Source organism: Anser brachyrhynchus, assembly GCF_964034855.1.
Source record: "Anser brachyrhynchus genome assembly, chromosome: 13".
In the NCBI taxonomy this organism is placed as follows: domain Eukaryota; kingdom Metazoa; phylum Chordata; class Aves; order Anseriformes; family Anatidae; genus Anser; species Anser brachyrhynchus.
The window spans coordinates 20,565,501-20,583,265 of record NC_137708.1 but is presented as its reverse complement, the minus strand read 5'-3'; the positions used below and the strand labels follow the sequence as shown (position 1 = coordinate 20,583,265).

Here is a 17,765-nt window from a genome sequence, read left to right as displayed (position 1 = left end):
AAAAAAAAAAAAAAAAAGTGTGTTAACATCGACATTTGCTGGATTAAAAAAAATGTTTCTTCTCTTAAGGCTCTGAAAATGTGATGATTAAAAAAGTATAAGTCAATTTTTTTCTACCTATTACTTATTTGAGGCTTATACAAATTGTATATGGGAAGATCCTATCTTTCCAAAGATCAGACTCTCTTTGACTCACGTAGAAAGAGGGAAGGTGCAAGGAAGAAACAGAACAAAGCAGCAGATGCTTTTCTTGTAATGTATATACATAAAATTACGCTCTTCAACAACTTCATGGCCATCATCACAGAGTGGGAAAAGATTAGCTTTTCTAAAAGCTTATTTTCCACTTGATTTTTCTTCATTTTAACTTTCTTCATTCTCAACCAGAAGCAAATTTTTTGTATTACTGTATTGCGTGACTTACTGGAGCATTTGAGCAAGTAGGAAGCACCCACAGAAAGCGAGAACAACTTTTGCAGTCTGGGGGTTATACATACCAGTGGTACAAAACAGGCTCTGCTTACCAGGCGGAAGGAGTACCTGTGCTGCAGAATGAATTGCGGTGCAGTGTTGCCCAAGACACAGTCACGTACTGGAAACAGTCTCATGGCAACACCAGGCTTCAGCAGGAGCTAGTGCTGCTCTGCCACTGCTGGGTCTGCAATAGCTTTAGCACCACTGCATGGCAAAGGAGAGGTGGCCCCTGAAACAAATGTGAGGGCTCTGCAAAGGAAAGTTATTGGTCTTCTGTATTTCAGTGGGGAAACTAAGGCACAGAGTGCTTGCTGTCTCCCACTGGCAGTGCATGGTATCCGCTGTGTCACAACCTGTGCCTGACCCTGGTCTGTCCTAGTCTAGCACTTTCTCCCCAGTTCTTCCTGAATTCAATATTTGTCAGACTTTTCTATATTGCATGAAATGTAAGATCTTTTTTTCCCTGAAACGTTGAAAATAGCTAGAAAAGCACTTCTATTCATGTTAGGTTTGTGAAATCTTTTCTACTGAACCCGTTCCATTTCTTGCTTTAAACTACTTCATAATTTCCCATTTAAAGTTGCATAACTTTGCAATTATAGCAGCTGCTGTGCACAGCCAAGCTATTTTAATAATGAATTTATGTTCTGCTACACAGAAATGAAAGGCAAAGGACTTGAACAGATGGTTTGGACAGTGGCTTATATGGTTCTTGATTTTTGTCCCCTGCATTTACCACAACTGAAGGCTGCATGTTCTCTGAATTTACAAAACACTTGTCTGCACGCCAGTTTAGGATATCACACAGCAATTCCATATGACATTATATAAGAGAAGAAAAATAAATAAATAAATAAAAAAGAATTCCCCCACCTCCCAGTCCCATTTCCTTATATTTAATTTAATTTCTTTAAGTACATAGGAGCAGCTGTACCTCAGGATGAGGGGGAATAAGCAGTGCAGGGGACAGGGGCAGGACCAGGTAGCCCTGATGGGCAATACATATCCTCTTGGGGCTGAGAGGGGGGCAGTGTCCCCAGACCCTTGTGTACATCTATACCCAGCAGCTGGAAATGCGTTTGAGTCTATGGGCTGTCTCTTAGAGTGTTACCACCCAGTGGCAGGGCCCCAAAATAAATTGCCCATGGCCACTTTTCTAACAGAGAGTGTGAATAATGTCAACACCAGGTTCTACAGAGAGGCCAGTAGGATAGCGAGAGCTTGCCTCTCCCCCATGACAGACGGTTTCCCTCCCTTGCTCTGGACAAGGGGGCTGACGGTCTTGTGGGGCCAGGCCTCAGGCGCTCCCCACCACAGCACCCCGCTCAGGCCCTGCTGTGCTTGGCGTGATGTTGAGGCAGCGTGCAAAGGCCTCCTCACGAAAATATCCAAAGGCCACAGCTGTTAAGTTTTTAGTGCCTAGCACTCCTACTAGGTCCAGTTTTCAGGCTATCAGCATAGTGCTGCTAGTTGAAATTAATTGTTTGAAATTGGGGATACAGTGTATTCATCTGGCTGCAAACTGCTGTGAGAAGACAGATACTCATTGCCCTATCTCCTTCTCCTCCCTGGACAAAAAACACCTCTGGACTGCTGAAGCGCCACAGGATACAGAGTAAGGCTACATCAGTCTGTTATGTTAAACTGCTGATCAGTGAAACATCAAATTCTTCAGGAACAGAGATCACCTGGGGGACTGAAATCACCTGGGGCCATTCAGTTGGAAGGTTATAAAAAGGAGGAAGCAAGCACTCCCATTTTAAGGGCTGGCTTCCTGTGAGTTCCTGAAGTGTCTATCTGGTGGTGGTGCCCTCAGAGGATTTTTGCTTTTTCATCAGAAAGCTAGGGTATGTTTAGAAACTTCTGGGTGACTGGCAAACTTGTCTGCAATCTGTTTCTAAAAAGTTAAATCATAGCCCAAAAGGCTGAAGGTTTGAAGGTGAGCTGAGGGAAAGGGTGTGTCTGAAAACCAAAGGGGTTTGTTCTGGTGTGTGGGATGAACCATGTGTCCCAGTTGCTGGGAAGGGCTGCACCCCATCTGTCTCTCCCTCGTGCTTAAGAGACCCATGTATACAGAAGGCTAGGCTATGAGGTGCCAGTGGGTTGGGGCCTAGGAGCCAGGTCAGACACAAAGCCTAGATATGCAAAATAAACTGTAAAATCTCTTGATGCAAATGAGTTGCAAAAACTTCCAAGCTAAAACTCTGACTGAAGCAAGAAGAAATCCAGTCTTATTAATGACTGTGTAAATAAGGAATTGGTTTTACAAATCAACCATGCGAAAGTGACTGTACCTTCAGAGGTGGTCTGCAGAGGTTTTCCTGACAATTATTCCTGAGGGCTCAAATTATGACTTGCAGTTTAGCTTGTACATTTGTAAATTTTCCCTTTAAAAAATGAGAAGGGTTATGTTGACACCCCCAATGCAGTGTGGGGTCACAGAACAGGCAGAGCCAGGGCTCTTGGGCACCTTCTGTGGGGACACTCCAGGTCCTTGCCATCCTGCCTGGACTCTGCACTGCTCTCAGCAGCTCTAAACGGTGAGGCTAAAGCACGCTAATGGATGAAATGAAAGAAAATGCAAAAGGTGCTAGTAAGCCATGCTAGGGCTTCTTGGATGTGAGGAGGTTGGTGACAAAAATCTCTTCAGACTCAGCCTCCTAACTCTTAGTACTTTCTTGGTAGTCTCTTCAAGACTCCTGAGGGAAGAAAGAAGTAGTCATGCTGGATTACTGTGATGTGGATGGTGTAAGGAGCAAGGAACACCTTATGTGAATGGAGCTATGATTGTTGGGGGTGTTTTCAACCTTAGTGATAATGCATTGTGGAGCTATATCACATGGGGTATATCAGACATAGCAATACTTGATGGGATTTGATTTGCTTCCCAGTGTAGCTCACAAGTTCAAGTGAGAAAGCTGATGTGTGTGGGACCTACAGCACAGGTGTTGTCTTGGGGCCTTGCCCTGCAAGGGGAGGGAGCTGCATGGGCAGCAAGGAGCTATGCTTCTCACCTGGGCAGCACAGCCAGATCCATGCCACAGATAACACAAGGCAAGTGCATCTTGTTGGATGCAACTTCCCTGTGAACAGATGGCTATATTGGCTTCAGACCAGCCATTATATAAAAGTCAAAAATTAAGCAGCACTGAAAGATGCTTGGTTGTGTTGCTGAATGGATTTCAAATACCGACTGTATAAGAAAACCACAGATCTAGCAATAAGAGTACATATTTGCCTCTCCAGCCATGGCAGAAAGGCAATCTATCTGCAGGGGAGTATATATGCCAGTGGGGCATAAACAACTCCAGGTCTTTAGTGTTTGAACTAAAGGCAATAAATATCTGGTACTTCCTAATTAGCTAAGTTTCTTCAAGTACCTGAGTATATATGTTCAGCAATGAACTAGTGCTTTCTCGTGTATACTAAAATTTTATCCATTTGAAAAAAATTACTTATGTATTTAAGTCCTGTTGACAAATGCCAAATATGTCATCTGTTAGAAAACAAAATACAGATTCGTGGCTGAACTGTCCCAATTTATTCATTATTACAGTTGGGTACATTAATGTTCCTGTCACATCTTGCATGATGCCTCATATAATCTGTACTCCAAGAGCTTATTTTAATCCTTTTCTGATGTACAGTGTAATACAGAATTGAATCACATGCAGCATTTCATTGTGTTTAATCACTGGGGAACTTGGAGAGGAATCATGCACGTGCCAAGTGTAATGAATAGCTCTGAGTGCAAGTTTCAACACTGCTCACTCACTGAGTGAGTGAAAATGGTCTTTTTTTAGTTATTGCTTTTGTTTGCACTGAGAATGAAATGTGGTTTGTATTAGGTTCTCAGTCTGGGTCCAGTTTTCTAAGGAACTGTAGCACCAAACTATGTCCACCTGCTCCTGTCTCTGGGCACAGATGTGGCCTACTGCACAAATGACAATTAGCTTGCTTGGATGTAAGATTCCTCCTTAAACACTGATACCTGAGTCATGGCAAAGTTAACAGGTGCAAATATTTAGTCTTGCTCTTTGATTCAGAGCTGAGCACAGCCTGTTTTTGAGTAATGTGCTTGTACTGAAGTACAAGTTCTAGTCATGTTTATTCACTGGGACTGTATTACATAAGACCATAATTTGTCCGTGAATTTAAAACAGTAGCTCTTATGATGGTTATAATCATTGATTACAAATCATAGCTCATTGTAGATTCGTAATTAAATTAGAAAATATGGATTAAAATTAATACAGCAAGTTCCCCATTAAAACAGATTATTTTTGCCCCACATCATAGCCCACACTCGCATTTTAAGAGACTTTTTGGGAACAAATCTTTTTTTTTGAACATGTTAATGAAATGAATAGCAGAGCTATATGATGCCCACTTGTGAAAATCTACACTTTCTTCTCGGCTAAAAACTGCAAATGAGTATTTTACATTAAATTCTTCAGAAGTTTATTTAGAAGTTTTCATATACGAACATCTAAAACTACTGTTGAAGATGGATAAAAGAGAATGCCACCTTCTGCTGAAGAAAGACTGTATTAAGAAAAGTTGTGATTCTCATAAAACTTTTAATAGGAAGAAGTGAATCAAATTGGTTAATTACCATTTTATGGTTGGTAAAAGGGCAAATTACATGCCATCTATTTCTAAACTTCTAAATGTCTCTGGTGCTTTTAATTAAAGCTGCCATCTAGAAACTACTAAAGCAATTTTATGCAATTAGTTATTTATAGGTTACCATAATACACCACTCAAAATATGATTCAAGTGATTTGCAGTCTGGTGCTTTGTGATCTTTGTCATCTTTACTTCGTTACTGTCTCAGTACTAGCAGCAAAATGTTTAACAATTCTTTGTTGGCTGGAACATGATTTCAGTACTAGTGCTTCAGTGTTGTTCTCTTTGGAGATGCCTAACAGCAGAGCTGGAGCAAACAGCATTTTAACTACTGACTGAAAACATCCTGCTTCTGGTCTGAGACGTGATGACTAGGGTCATACTTACTGCTGACGACAGTTAGCAGAAAAGCAAATAATGTATGCATTCAGATGAAGGTTGGAGGAAGTTTAGGAAAACCTACTTTCCAAAGAAAGTTCACTTATGTTTTACAGGCCTCTGAAATCATAGGTAACTAAGGCAACTGGGGGAAAAAAAAAGGGAATATATTTTGCTGAATCCAAAATTGCATGAGATGAATTTTTTGTTGCTTTTGATGCACAAATGACAATCATTTGAGGCTGAAAGTTGGTTTATTCTTCTTACTTTACATGGTACTACTGAAACATCTCACCACATTTTGCTTTCCTTTTTGAATTGTATAGGAGGATTCAAAAGCTCATGAATTTGTAAAATGGCAAAGATTCCTGAGTGAATAGGGGTTTCATTACATGTGGCAAGGGCGTCTTGTTTTCATGAAAGGCTATATTAAGAATTTGGTGTGCATCCTATTGAAGCCAACAGAAATCTTTTAGCTGAGTAGGATCAGGCCGTAAATGGCTTACTGTCATTTGAAAAATGTAAAGGTTTAGTCTGAGCAGTTTTCTTGCAGCTTTATTTACTTTAGCAAGAAGCGCTGCAGATGGTGAACAAGAAGACTGATTATTTCAGGATGTAAGCTGCTGGGGTGAACGTGTTTTTAAAACCATGATTTTTTTTAGTAGTGTTTCTTTAGTAGAATAATTTCAAGCAAAATGAATAAAGCTATGTTGCAAAACTGATTTTTAGTTTAAGCTTCTATTTGTGTTGCTAGTTCATGGTCATACATTTGAGTGGAAAAAGCATTTTATGCGTGGGATTTAGAACTTACTTCAGCCTTTTACATTTCCCTTGTGCTTGCTTAAAGGTCACTGCATCTGTAGTGAGGTCACTGCACTGTATTCAGGTAGTCTGTACTCAGTGTGCAATTCTTAATTTCTTCTGCAGGAGTGGCTCTCCACATAGCTTGCACAGATGTGTGAGCATCTATCTTCCAGGCCTAGAGTCTGGTTTGGACCCAGGAGTCAAAAAGCAGACACTGCAGGGCTTTAGATGCTTAAATCTTCAGATTTAGTGCTTGGGCTTCCATATGTTCTAAGTCACTTCTGTACCTTAAGGTTCAATCATTGGAGGGACTTGGTGGTTTAAGAAAAGTTACTTAGCTTGTTCTTCCACACTAGCTTTCCTGTGTGCATGTTCTGAGGCTGCCTCAACATAGAGTAATTTAAATCAGATGTTAATCTAAGTCACTTTTCTTGGTGTACTGACTGGAAAATACTATCTCAGCAAAAATCTGGTAACTTGTTTGTCTCAGCCTCTCTCTGCCTCTGTCAGTTAAGCCTGGAAAGTTACAACTATTTATATGTCTGGTTTCAGAACTGGTTTCAGAAAGGCAGGGTAAGTGTTTAATGCCTTTGATCCAGGTATTGGCTTTTCATTGTTAAGCAGAACAACTCCCAGGTATTTCTATTAATTGTAGTGCTTACTGCTCCAATATTCAGTGACTAATCTAGTAAAATCAGGACACTATCCCTTAGTGCCTTATTATAAATATTAACGCAGACTGTTCAAATGATAATGTTGGTGACTAGATATGCCACAAATACTTTTTAATCAAAAAAATTCCCCTACACACCAGAATTCCCCATCCCAAAATTAAAATCTGTTGCTTAGTAAAGTTCAAGATATTAGAATTCAGTCAGTGATTAATATCTTGTGTAGTTACTTCTTCATTTTCAATATCTTCTTGTGTAATAAATGTGTTCAGCTTGTCACAGCTCTTATTTTATGTTCCCACCTTGTACCATTTCACATTTTGCTTAAGTACTTGGTCATCTATTACATGACTCATTAGTCTGAGTTCTATACAGAATTAAAGGAAGTTGCAGTAAAAATAATATATTGAAGTTCAAGTTTCAACTACATCACCCATGCATGTTTAAAAGCATCTTTCAAAGTCAGCTCAAACACAATTGTGCAAGATGGATGTTCGCGAAGCCCCATCTCTAGTCCTTCATAGAGAAGTGGGAACAGACCGAACAAAGCCCCACACATTTGTTAACTGCAAAATGAAAGCTGGGGTAAGATCAAATCTTAATTGACCAGTGTGACTTCACGATGTTTTACTGTCTGGTATTCAATCCTGGTCACTTGGCAAAGACAGCCTTGCCAAATAATGAGAGATGAAAGCAGCTGAAAGCCTTAAATAGTCAAGAATCTATGAGACTCTAAAAACAATACTCCAAATAACAAAAAACAACCTACCTACCAAAATAGAAAAATCCGAGTTCAAAAAAGTTAAAACAGCATTTGAAGCAACTTTCATTCAGAAAAATAAATATATGAATTTCCAATTGCAGACTTCTGAGGACTTTACCAAACAGGATTAAGTTTCACAACAGTGTTACACAGTAGGTATTTCTAATCAATTTTACAAATGGATAAACTCAGTCATATAGATAAGCCTCCATTCAAAGTCACAAGCAGGCAGGAGCAAAAGTAAGAATACAACTTCTGAGTAACTAACCAAGGTGAGACAGCCACTAAGCAGTTCCTTCTCAGATACCAACCTTTCTACCACATAACACAATTGTTATTTATTGCAGAAAAAGGGAACGTTTGGAACAAAAATGAGGCAGATGGAAAAAATGGAGCCAAAAGTAAGTTCTACATCAGCTTAAAAATAAATGTTAATGTTGCATGGTCACTGAAGAATGCATTTGAATATATTAAATATTTTGACAATTACTTTGTCTTTATCTGCATTATGAGGTATACACTTTTGGATCATAAAAATCTCAGATGAAAAGTTACATTAATTCATTTAGTCCTGTGATCAAATACTACATAACGCTGTGTTGCTTTGTGTTCAAATATCTTTAGATGTGGATAAGATGTTGCTGAATCTCTGGACTCACCAGAGATTCTTTGTCAGTTTTTCCTGTCTTCTAGAAAAAAATATTTGCATGTACATTTTGAATGCATTTTCAGTAGAAGTGTGACATCTTCTAAATTAATAATTACTCCATTAACAAACAAAATAAGTGATGCAAAATAATCACCAAAATATATTTAAGTATATATACGAGTTTTTAATTTTTTTAATAAATACCTAAATCTATAGGTACCAGGCAACTACTTCCTACTGCTTTCAAGGTTACCCAGTGTTTTAGTGTAGAGGCAAACAAGGATGTGCATTTGTAAGGCCATCATGATAATGCACAATTAATAGTTTGTGCTCTGCTGGTGGCAGAGTTGGTGCTGCATTATGCTAGGCCCTGCACAAAAAGGGAATGTGCCAGTCCACAATTCCTTGAAATTAAATCTAAAATCTAAATCTAAAACCCAGAGCACAGAAAATGACAAACAATTTCAATTTAAACTGATATAATTTAGATTCTTAAATCAGCTGGGAGCCATTACCTGAATTTGCCAATGTATGAGCCATTGTTAGCTTACAGTTAATTTTTTAATTTTTGCTGGCTGCCCCAGCACTCATGAATTGTACTTTTTATTCCTCTTAATGTCTCTGTGATTAGCACCTGTTGAAGAAGCCAGCTATGCATGAATATTTTAAAAGTAGATAGCATATTACGAATTTTCAAAGATATTTCCCCAGTAAGAAAGATGAAACCACTAATTATATTGTAATTTGATATGATCAATTGTAATAATACGTTGATTATTTTCCTGATAAAGGATCCGAAAATCTTTTTCATCTATTTTTATAATTGATTCATAACATTAATAAGCTTCCTGAAGATCAACATTTATTTGCACTTACCTCTCACATAACTTCCATCATTAAAGACATGTTGAGGTTGTTCTACCAATAATTGTGTCACTTGCTAAGCCTTAGAACAGGATTATTTGCTTGTCCTAGAAATGTTTGTTTGTATATATACATTCGAACTTCCTACTGCTACACAGCCTTCCTTCATTAGCTCAGGAAAAACAATCAAAACTTCCTTAGAGCCAGTCATTAGGAGTGAGCAGTGTGTTAGAGGGGGGGCATGTTAAAAGCCCACTTAGGCCTCTGCCACTGGAGCTGTTGTTTACCCTTTGTTCCAGGGATATTACTGGGAGCTGATCAGCTGCTTTAGAGGACTGAATCCAGACATTTTATCTCAGTTCTAATTCAAACTGCAGTTCTAATGCACACTACAAGGAGATTAATTGTGCTGCTAGTGAGGATTCAGGCTTCATGTGCATTTTGCCTGTGACAATATAGGATGTACTCAGAAAGGCTTCAGCAAAATGCTTACTTCAAATGGAGCAGGTGAGATGCTCGTATTTTAGAAAGTGAACTTAATGAGGAAGGACAAATGAGATTTCTCAATATACTTGATCTTACTAGCTGTTTGATTTGAAGAGCCCTGACTTAAAATGTGTAAGCCCCACTAACATTACCACAGTCATCCAAATACATAAATAAAAAAACGGACTTTACAACAACACTATTTGCTTAGAAGTTAAATATAATTAAATGCTGACACCTTGCAACAGAAAGTTAATTAAATAGGAGTGCTGCCATACAAGAAAAGAGTATTTATAATCACAGAATGGTGTGGGTTGGAAGGGACCTTAAAAACCATCTAGTTCCAACCCCCTGCTATGGGCAGGGACATCCTCCACTAGATCAGGTTGCCCAAAGCCCATTCAACCTAGCCTTGAACACTTCTAGGGATGGGGAAACAAAACTATCTGGAAAATCCGTTCCACTGCCTACCACCCCATAGCAAGGAATATCATTCAGTTAGAATCCCACCTAGCCCTCCCACAAAAAGGGTCCAGGACAGAATCGTTTGGGCAGCCCTAACCTTATTTTGGCAGCATCACTCAGGCTGGGTGTCTGCGTTTTTTCTTGCCCTGAACCCTAACCTTACACACTGCCCAGGTCCAACACAATCCCACGTAGGGCTCCCAAAAAATTGGCCAGGACTGAAAGGTTTGGGCAGCCCTAACCTCACTTCAGCAGCCCCTGTCACACTGGTGCTCTGCTCTTTTCCTCTTTCCAAAACCTAACTGCAGCTCTAAACTGAACCCTAGACAGTACTCAGGTCGAACTCAAACTCCACTTAGGACTCTCACAAAAAGGGAGTGAAAGAATTTGCATCCCACTTCAGCTGATTCTAGTCAGAGTGTTCTTCATATTCAAAAGATGAATGAGCTTTATAATATTATTTAGCTTTACTATGGTTAATCACATCATATCACCTGAGACCAGTTTTTGCATATCCAGTTGCATCTGAATTTCTAAGTAATGTAGGAGGATGAAAGCTGATTCCCCAAGTAGTTTAAATACTTTTCTTACCTCTTGGACTGTTGAGAGATGCCTCTGATGCTCTCCCACCGTCTCCACAGTGACTCTGGTCAAATGGAAGGCACTGATCACCTGTTCCTGCCACCACATCAGCATTTTTGGCCAGATCCTTTGTTTCAACAAGTGATTTTGCTTTGTAAACTTTTCTGGTGTTGGTATCTGACAAGTAAAGGGATTCTGACACTGGGTCAACAGCCAAGTAATATTTATGTGCAGGACTTGTACTAAAAGAGAACAGAAGACCATCAAAGTTAAATTGTTTTTCTTACTCATCTTTGGTCATGCTAGCCGGGCACTTGTATTCTCCTACTTATCTCCAGGTGTCTTTTCAGTGATTTGGGGATGGGAAGGTGTAAGTGACACCAGCTATCACGGTGCTCATCCGAGCACCACTGTTGAGGAAGAAGGAATCAGCAGTGGCCGTAGGGCTTGCTCAGCCAGCTTGGTGTCAGGTAGAGAGTTTATGCAGAGAGTGGTATTGCTGTTGTTGGTCTGGCCAGTATAATGCTAACTGGATTGACTTCAGCTTATTTAATAATTACTACTTCCAAAAGCAATGTCATTTTTTCTATATTAAGTCTTAGTAGTCTTGGCACTGAAAACAAATCTATGACTTGCAGCAAAGTGAATCACTGACTGTTCTGCATGGGTACTAATACCCACTCTTGGTTATTTTTATCTGTTTCTAAACCTTAGGAAATATGAAGGTATGAAATATGGTGCCTTAATTCATGCTGACTGTATTGTCAGGAGCGAGGCAGAAGGCCAAGCACTGTCAGTGCAACTAGGCATGAATTAATGCACCATAATTCATGCACTGAAGTGCCTTATTGAGCTTATAAAATGTTATTTAAAAAAATATTTACATACGTTAATTAAATGGTGAGGATCATAAATTCTAATCAGAGCACTGGGCTGCATCTTATTAGCAAGTAAGACTTTTTGTTTCTTTTAGAGTACAGAGTTAATTTCCATTTTGAGGAAATCACCTAGGCATGTGGCACACCACACCAGTGCCCCAAAACTCATGAGCCTGTGCTGCAGTCCTGGTTATAAAATAGAATCAAACCCTGGATAGGTGTAGATCCTTCAAATCACTCAGTCTGTTACTGAAAATGGAGGAGATGGGCAGAGGCAGAGATGTGCTCGCTGCTTGGCAGAGCATCCAGGTCTCAGGCAGTACTTTTACCACTGCAGAGTTTCTTCTGGGGAAGGAGGTGATTTCTGACTGTTGGCTGTGTGTGATGACCTTCCTGTAACTCTTTATGGAATTGTCCTATACAAATACACTCAGGTATTGCTATGCAGATTTGTAAGACTGATAAATTGCTATCTTTTTGTTACTGAGTTGTGCAAATGTTAATACCTTAACACTTAAGATTGCTGCAACAAAGTTAAGAAATGAGATTTACTTCTCTCATATTTGTCAGTCTTGTTGTATGCTAGGTTTGGCAATGATCTTCTGCAGACCCAGGTTTTTGTGCCACCACAAATCAGGAAAGGAAGAATTCAGACAGTACAGTGCTGAAGAACTGGTAGAGGCTCCAGGACAGATATGTAATGCCTGAAGTAACACTGACTTATTTTGCTGACTAGATTCCAGGTTGATGTAGTCTCTTTAAATATGAAGCTTTTGCTCGTTTGAAGCAGATACTAAGCTTTATTAGTCATCTATTAGACAGCTCTACCTTGCTAAGCAATGTTGCAAGCAAATGTAAAATACTCAACGTATCTTTTTATTTTATCAATATGAGTACTCTCTCTATATAGCTAAGAAAGAAACCTCTAATGGACAATCAGTTGAAATCTTTATTTGATTTCTTAGCAATCAGGCCAATGTTGTACCATGGTAAATGTGACAGCTTGGGCCTATTTCATTGGTCATTCTCCATTCAAAAAGGGACAAACAGCACCTCTGATGATTGGGTCACAAGCTAGACTAGCTTAAAACTGACCTTAGTCATAAGCTTCTACAAAAGATGGGGATATATAAGCAATGAGATATTTCTACAGCTGGGGAACAGATGTGACACCCAGTCCAAGGAAATTCAGGGAATGAGAGAGGACCACAGTATGATGCAAAATGAATAAGTGGATGAGCTAAAGGCAATTGATGCTGAATTGCATATCACCATTATTATAAAATTGTTTGTTAAAAACATTGAAAATCATTTATGCTCTCTGGAGTGATCTCTGAAGAGACTGACCAGCTAAAAGATTACTCTTTAATAAAATACTCCCATGGAAAAAGTTGCAAGGAGAATTCACAATGTTAAATAAACATCTTCTCTGTCATGCAGAAACTGTAGGGAACCAGGGGTCATTATATACCCTCCTTGTAGACACATTTTCTGTCACACTTGCCATTACATTTAATAGACTGTTTGTTAAAAAAAAACAACTGTTATCTATGCTTAAAAGCCTTGAATACTGAAATGTTTACAGAATTTTAGTAAAAACGGAAAAAAATCAAATTCTCCTCATCTTTGCAGAAGTTTGCAATCAAATCTAAATCAGAGCCTATTTAAATTATCCTATTAAAAACTACAGGAAGTAGCCTAGGATTTATGATGAATCTTTCCAGAAAAAATGGTAACAGGCCTGTAGTACAATTTATCCCTGTAACCTCAAAGTCTAGTTTTCCATTTGACCAGTTATCAGATGCCTTTCAATGCCCCTAGATCTTATTAAAATCTTGAAGGCAATAAAATTTAGAAAACCACATAGGATGAGTCGTTTTTTAAACAGTCAAAAAAACAAGATCAGTGTCTTCTGTATCCCACTCTCCAAACTACACTTTTTTTTTTTTTACAATGTTTTCTTTTTCCTGGCAAAGCCTTTTTTCCTGCTTTTTTGGAGACGAAAGATTGTGTTGAGGATTTGGATTTTGAGCCTTTTCTTTCTTGGCCTGTTACATAACAACATCCAGTTGTTGCTTCCATGTGTTTATGTGAGCACCCTAGAACTCTCCAAGATGTGCATAACCCAGTATTTATCCTTGCTGTGGCCTTTACAGAACAGCACAGATTGGGACTGATGAGTGCTCCTCCGTACCCTCAAAGACTGCAATAACTTCAAGTTATTTCCTCAGGTCTTCCATGGATTTTACTTGGGTAGGATATGGATAGAGGCAACTATGATTTTCTGGTTAATAGGACTGGGGCACTTGTATATTTTCACAAATAGAATTAATTAAGGCTTAAGCTTATCTAAAAAATTATCTAAAAAAAAAACCCAACAATTATAATGTGTAGTTATTTAAAAAAAAATCTACTTTACAAAAGAAACGCCCAAATTAAAAACCTGACTGAAGTTCTGAATGCATTACAGAGTAAGTACATTCAATTTGCTTCTTTTCATTAGTGTACAAAGATACTGATCAGGTTAGTATAAAGGCAAAAGGAAATGATCCTTCAGTTAAAATATAAAACCTTGCACTAGGAATTATTCCATTTTTATTAACCTTTCATTGTAAAACATATGAAATACATCTTCTATAAGCAGGCTGGCAAATAACCTATAGTATTCAATAGCATTCTAGTGGTTACACCAAGTAATTCTGACCAGTAATCTCAGCCCGCAGAACTTATGTTCAGTCCATGCAGCACCTCCTGCTATGCCATGCAGTCATTAGCTTAGCTCATTTATCTCATTTATGTACTTAGATGCCAAGAAGTTTGTTTCTAAGGGTACACAGCGTCTTGGTGCCTCGCTGTCTCTTCCTAGCCATCAACGTCATTTCTGCAGGTGGACTGTTACAAATCCCACAGTCTATTGCAGAAGCCTCGTGTCCAACACTAATTCTTACTTTTTTTTTAAACAGCTTGCATTGTAATGTCAAAATGTTTAATAGAAATGGGAAAAGTAACTTGCTTATGCTGTAGCTGGAGGAAGCAAGGACCAAGCTGCGATGTGCTGCCCTCAGCTTTGGGACTGTTGTGCTCTTAGAGCACCCCTCCATAACTAAGGCAGATTTTAAAGTTCAAGTATGCTAGAACCACTAAAGCACAGGCTCTTGGGGGATTCAGAAACCATTTTCTTATTCCTTAGTTGCCAGACCCCAGTTTGCTTGGCTGGCTATATCTATGATCATATGAGCATAACATGAAAAGCATAGGACAGCTATGAATAGCATTCCCAGCTTGCAGGTTCAAACCTCTCCGTTGCTGCTTGGTGATCAGCAAACAGGTTTTTAGATCAATCAGTTGATCAACTGATTTGATTCCCTCAAAGGGAACAAACCAGATCACCTTAAAGGTGAATTTGATTTACATTTTTATTTATGAAATTCAAAGTGTTTTCCTAAATAAGAACTTCTACTAGTCAGGTCTTTTGTAAGACATGTTCAACATGTTTCACTTATTACTGTTAGCGTTTTTTACTCACCTGTGTCTTGTGTCTCTATTCCTAGTAAGACAGACCGGTTCAGGTTTAAAAAAAAAAAAAAGACAAGAAATATTAGTACTCCACAACACTATGTTCTTTGTCTAACTGCTGTATACAAATAAAACATTGTTTTTCCTGGCATTTGCTTCTTTCTCTCAAAATCTGTTTCCTTTTCACCACCCACCACCTTCACATTTTCAAGTTCATTCTGAACAATCAACCCACAATTTCATTGCCTGCAATGTTAGCTAGTTAGAAATTCATGGGTGCTAAGTAAAAGAAATTTAGTGCATCGGTGTCCAAAATCTTTCCTGCCTTCCCCTATGCCCTGAAAGGGAATCCAAAGCAGGAGTCAGTTGCAGGGCAGTTGTTAAGAGTGGCACTGGCCCAGTCTGGGACACATCAGTCTGCAATGCCAGGTTTGCTCATCTGCTTAAACCCAGCCAGATCCTGTTACAGATAAAGAACAATTTAATTGTATTAATTTCAAACACGGTAAGTCTGTCTGCAGCCGCAGTGCTGTGATCTGATGTGACACTGTGAATATTTGCTATTGAATAGGGGTGGGGCATTTTTCTAAAAGCTTCATGGAATTTGAAACCTTTTTGGGGAAAATTGCAAGAAAAGCCCATATGAGAAGGGGATTTTCAACTTTTTTGCGGGATTGCATGAAAATCCCAACAAGAATAATAATTAGCTTTATTAATTCTGTACTCTGTAGAAATTCATTATGCAAAATCTGTTCTAAGCGCCTCTTAGGATGCCTTTTTAAACTGATGACTTGAAACAATGCATACATTTTCTGATGACCAGGTTTGACAGTCAGTGAGACACGTGTTCAGGAGGCAACCAAATGCAGATGCCTCTTTAAAGCACAAAGAAAAAATGTAGTTTTCATAGGTGTATCATAGCCAGGGTAGGGAACACTAGCCAAAGCTAACCATATTTTTTTTTACCTTAATTCTAATATGCCTATAGAGTTTCCAGAGGGAAAGATCCGTCTGACAAAATTGAAGTCTCCGATGTACAAACTCCCGTCAGGCCCAGAAGCAAGAGCAACTGGGGCAAAGAGTTTATTGTTGAGTGCAAGACCGTTGCAGTTGGAGCAGGAGACACTCCTCTGGTGTCCATTGCCCATCACAGTGGAGATGACTGGCGGCTGCTGGGAAATGAACATGTTTTCACCATTTCCTTTGTGTACAATTCCTAAGGGGGAGGAAGGGGGAGAAAACAGGAGACAAAAAAAAAGCAGATGTATAGTGCTTAAACTATTCTGCAATTTGGGCTTTTGAAATCCTACAGAACAGCAGATTGGCAAAATTGCAACAGCCATCAGATCTGTTGAAGGCTGCGTCACAGGGCTCCACTAATCTCTTCCAATTTTGTTCAGTCCCAAGTTTCACCATCGCTGCTTTGTCGATTAGTGGTGAGTGGCCATTTTAAAAGCCAACATCATGAGGAGAACTCATGGTTACTTAATGCTCTAACAAATTGACTGTTAATTGCAGTGCTGTCTGATTTCTCAGGGATTACTACTTTAATATTCATTTTATTCATAAATTTTTATTAGTTAGCAGAGGAATTTCTGAGGCAGTTTGAATATTTAATTAAAGGAGATTAATAGCAGGACTACTATGCATTTTTCACAAAAGAGCACTGAGTGGCAGTACAAAATCAATATTCAAATGTAAATGTGAGTCCTTCATGGTACATAAAAATGGTGCAGACTGCAGCAAAGCCAAGCTAGAAGTAACTCTGAGGTACAAGCAAATTTCTTACCAATAGGAATATATTACGTGCTGCCATAAAGTTTAAAACAACTTTCCAACATGTCAGTTATTTCAGTACTGCTCTGGGGCATACATTATTGACTCTTCCCAGCTTTTAGGTTGTTAGCACCAGACCCAGTGCAAACATGCATTTTCTCAGGTAGATATCTGCAGTGTTTATTTTAAACAGCAAAGTAATAATATATTTAAGAAGTACCTTTTCAATGGCATATTATTGTAAAATTTTGACTTTTTCTGAGTGAAAGTTGAGCATTAAAATTTTCATATTTCCCTTAGAAATCCCAGCATTTCATCAGGAAAAAAGTGGCATAATTAAAGGAATAAACACAAGGGAATGTACTTTTGGAGGACTCTTCCTGATGCTCTGAGATTTGGGGTGCTGCAGTAAGGATACATTGAGACACTTCAGTGTTTTCGTGAAGTACAGTGGATGTATCTGTGTGTGTGCTGTCTCTCTCCACTTATGTAAAACTCTTTTTGTGGCTCTCAAGTAAGCCAAATTAAAATTCTCAGTGGAATTATATGTGTTACCACAGCTGTTTTCAAGAGAGTTCTATTAAAAAAAAATCTGAACAATGAAGGACAGAATATTTGTATTTGGTTGAACATTGGCTTAAAAAAAGGGCAACTTAGAAATATGCCAGCAAAATTAATGGCAATATCCTCCCTTACGCGCCAGATAAAAATACAGCTAAATGAAGATGCTGCCCTTTGTCTGAAATTAACAATGTAAAGGTAATCGTTCAACTGCCTCATACAAATGCCAGTAAATAATTAGGGCTCTGGAGAATATCTTTTGCTGTCAA

The 17,765-nt window shown here is 38.8% G+C and overlaps 1 protein-coding gene and 1 long non-coding RNA gene across 19 annotated transcripts in view; one reads left to right on the top strand and one right to left on the bottom strand.

Moving 5' to 3' along the window:
* Positions 1-17,765, bottom strand: part of TENM1 (teneurin transmembrane protein 1) — an 854,834-nt gene that overhangs the window by 50,461 nt on the left and 786,608 nt on the right. For 17 of the 18 annotated variants that reach the window (XM_080553265.1, XM_080553267.1, XM_080553268.1 and 14 more), the window contains 3 exons: positions 16,126-16,375; positions 15,170-15,190; positions 10,775-11,007 (listed from right to left, as the gene is read on the bottom strand). In XM_080553265.1, coding sequence (XP_080409391.1) covers positions 10,775-11,007; positions 15,170-15,190; positions 16,126-16,375 — 504 coding nt within the window. The remainder of the gene's footprint in view (positions 1-10,774; positions 11,008-15,169; positions 15,191-16,125; positions 16,376-17,765) is intronic. The other variant, XM_080553271.1, reaches the window with a different exon arrangement.
* Positions 30-17,141, top strand: LOC308176896. Its single transcript, XR_013938716.1, has 3 exons — positions 30-2,321; positions 8,067-8,120; positions 16,148-17,141. It is a non-coding gene; the product is annotated as an uncharacterized lncRNA (long non-coding RNA).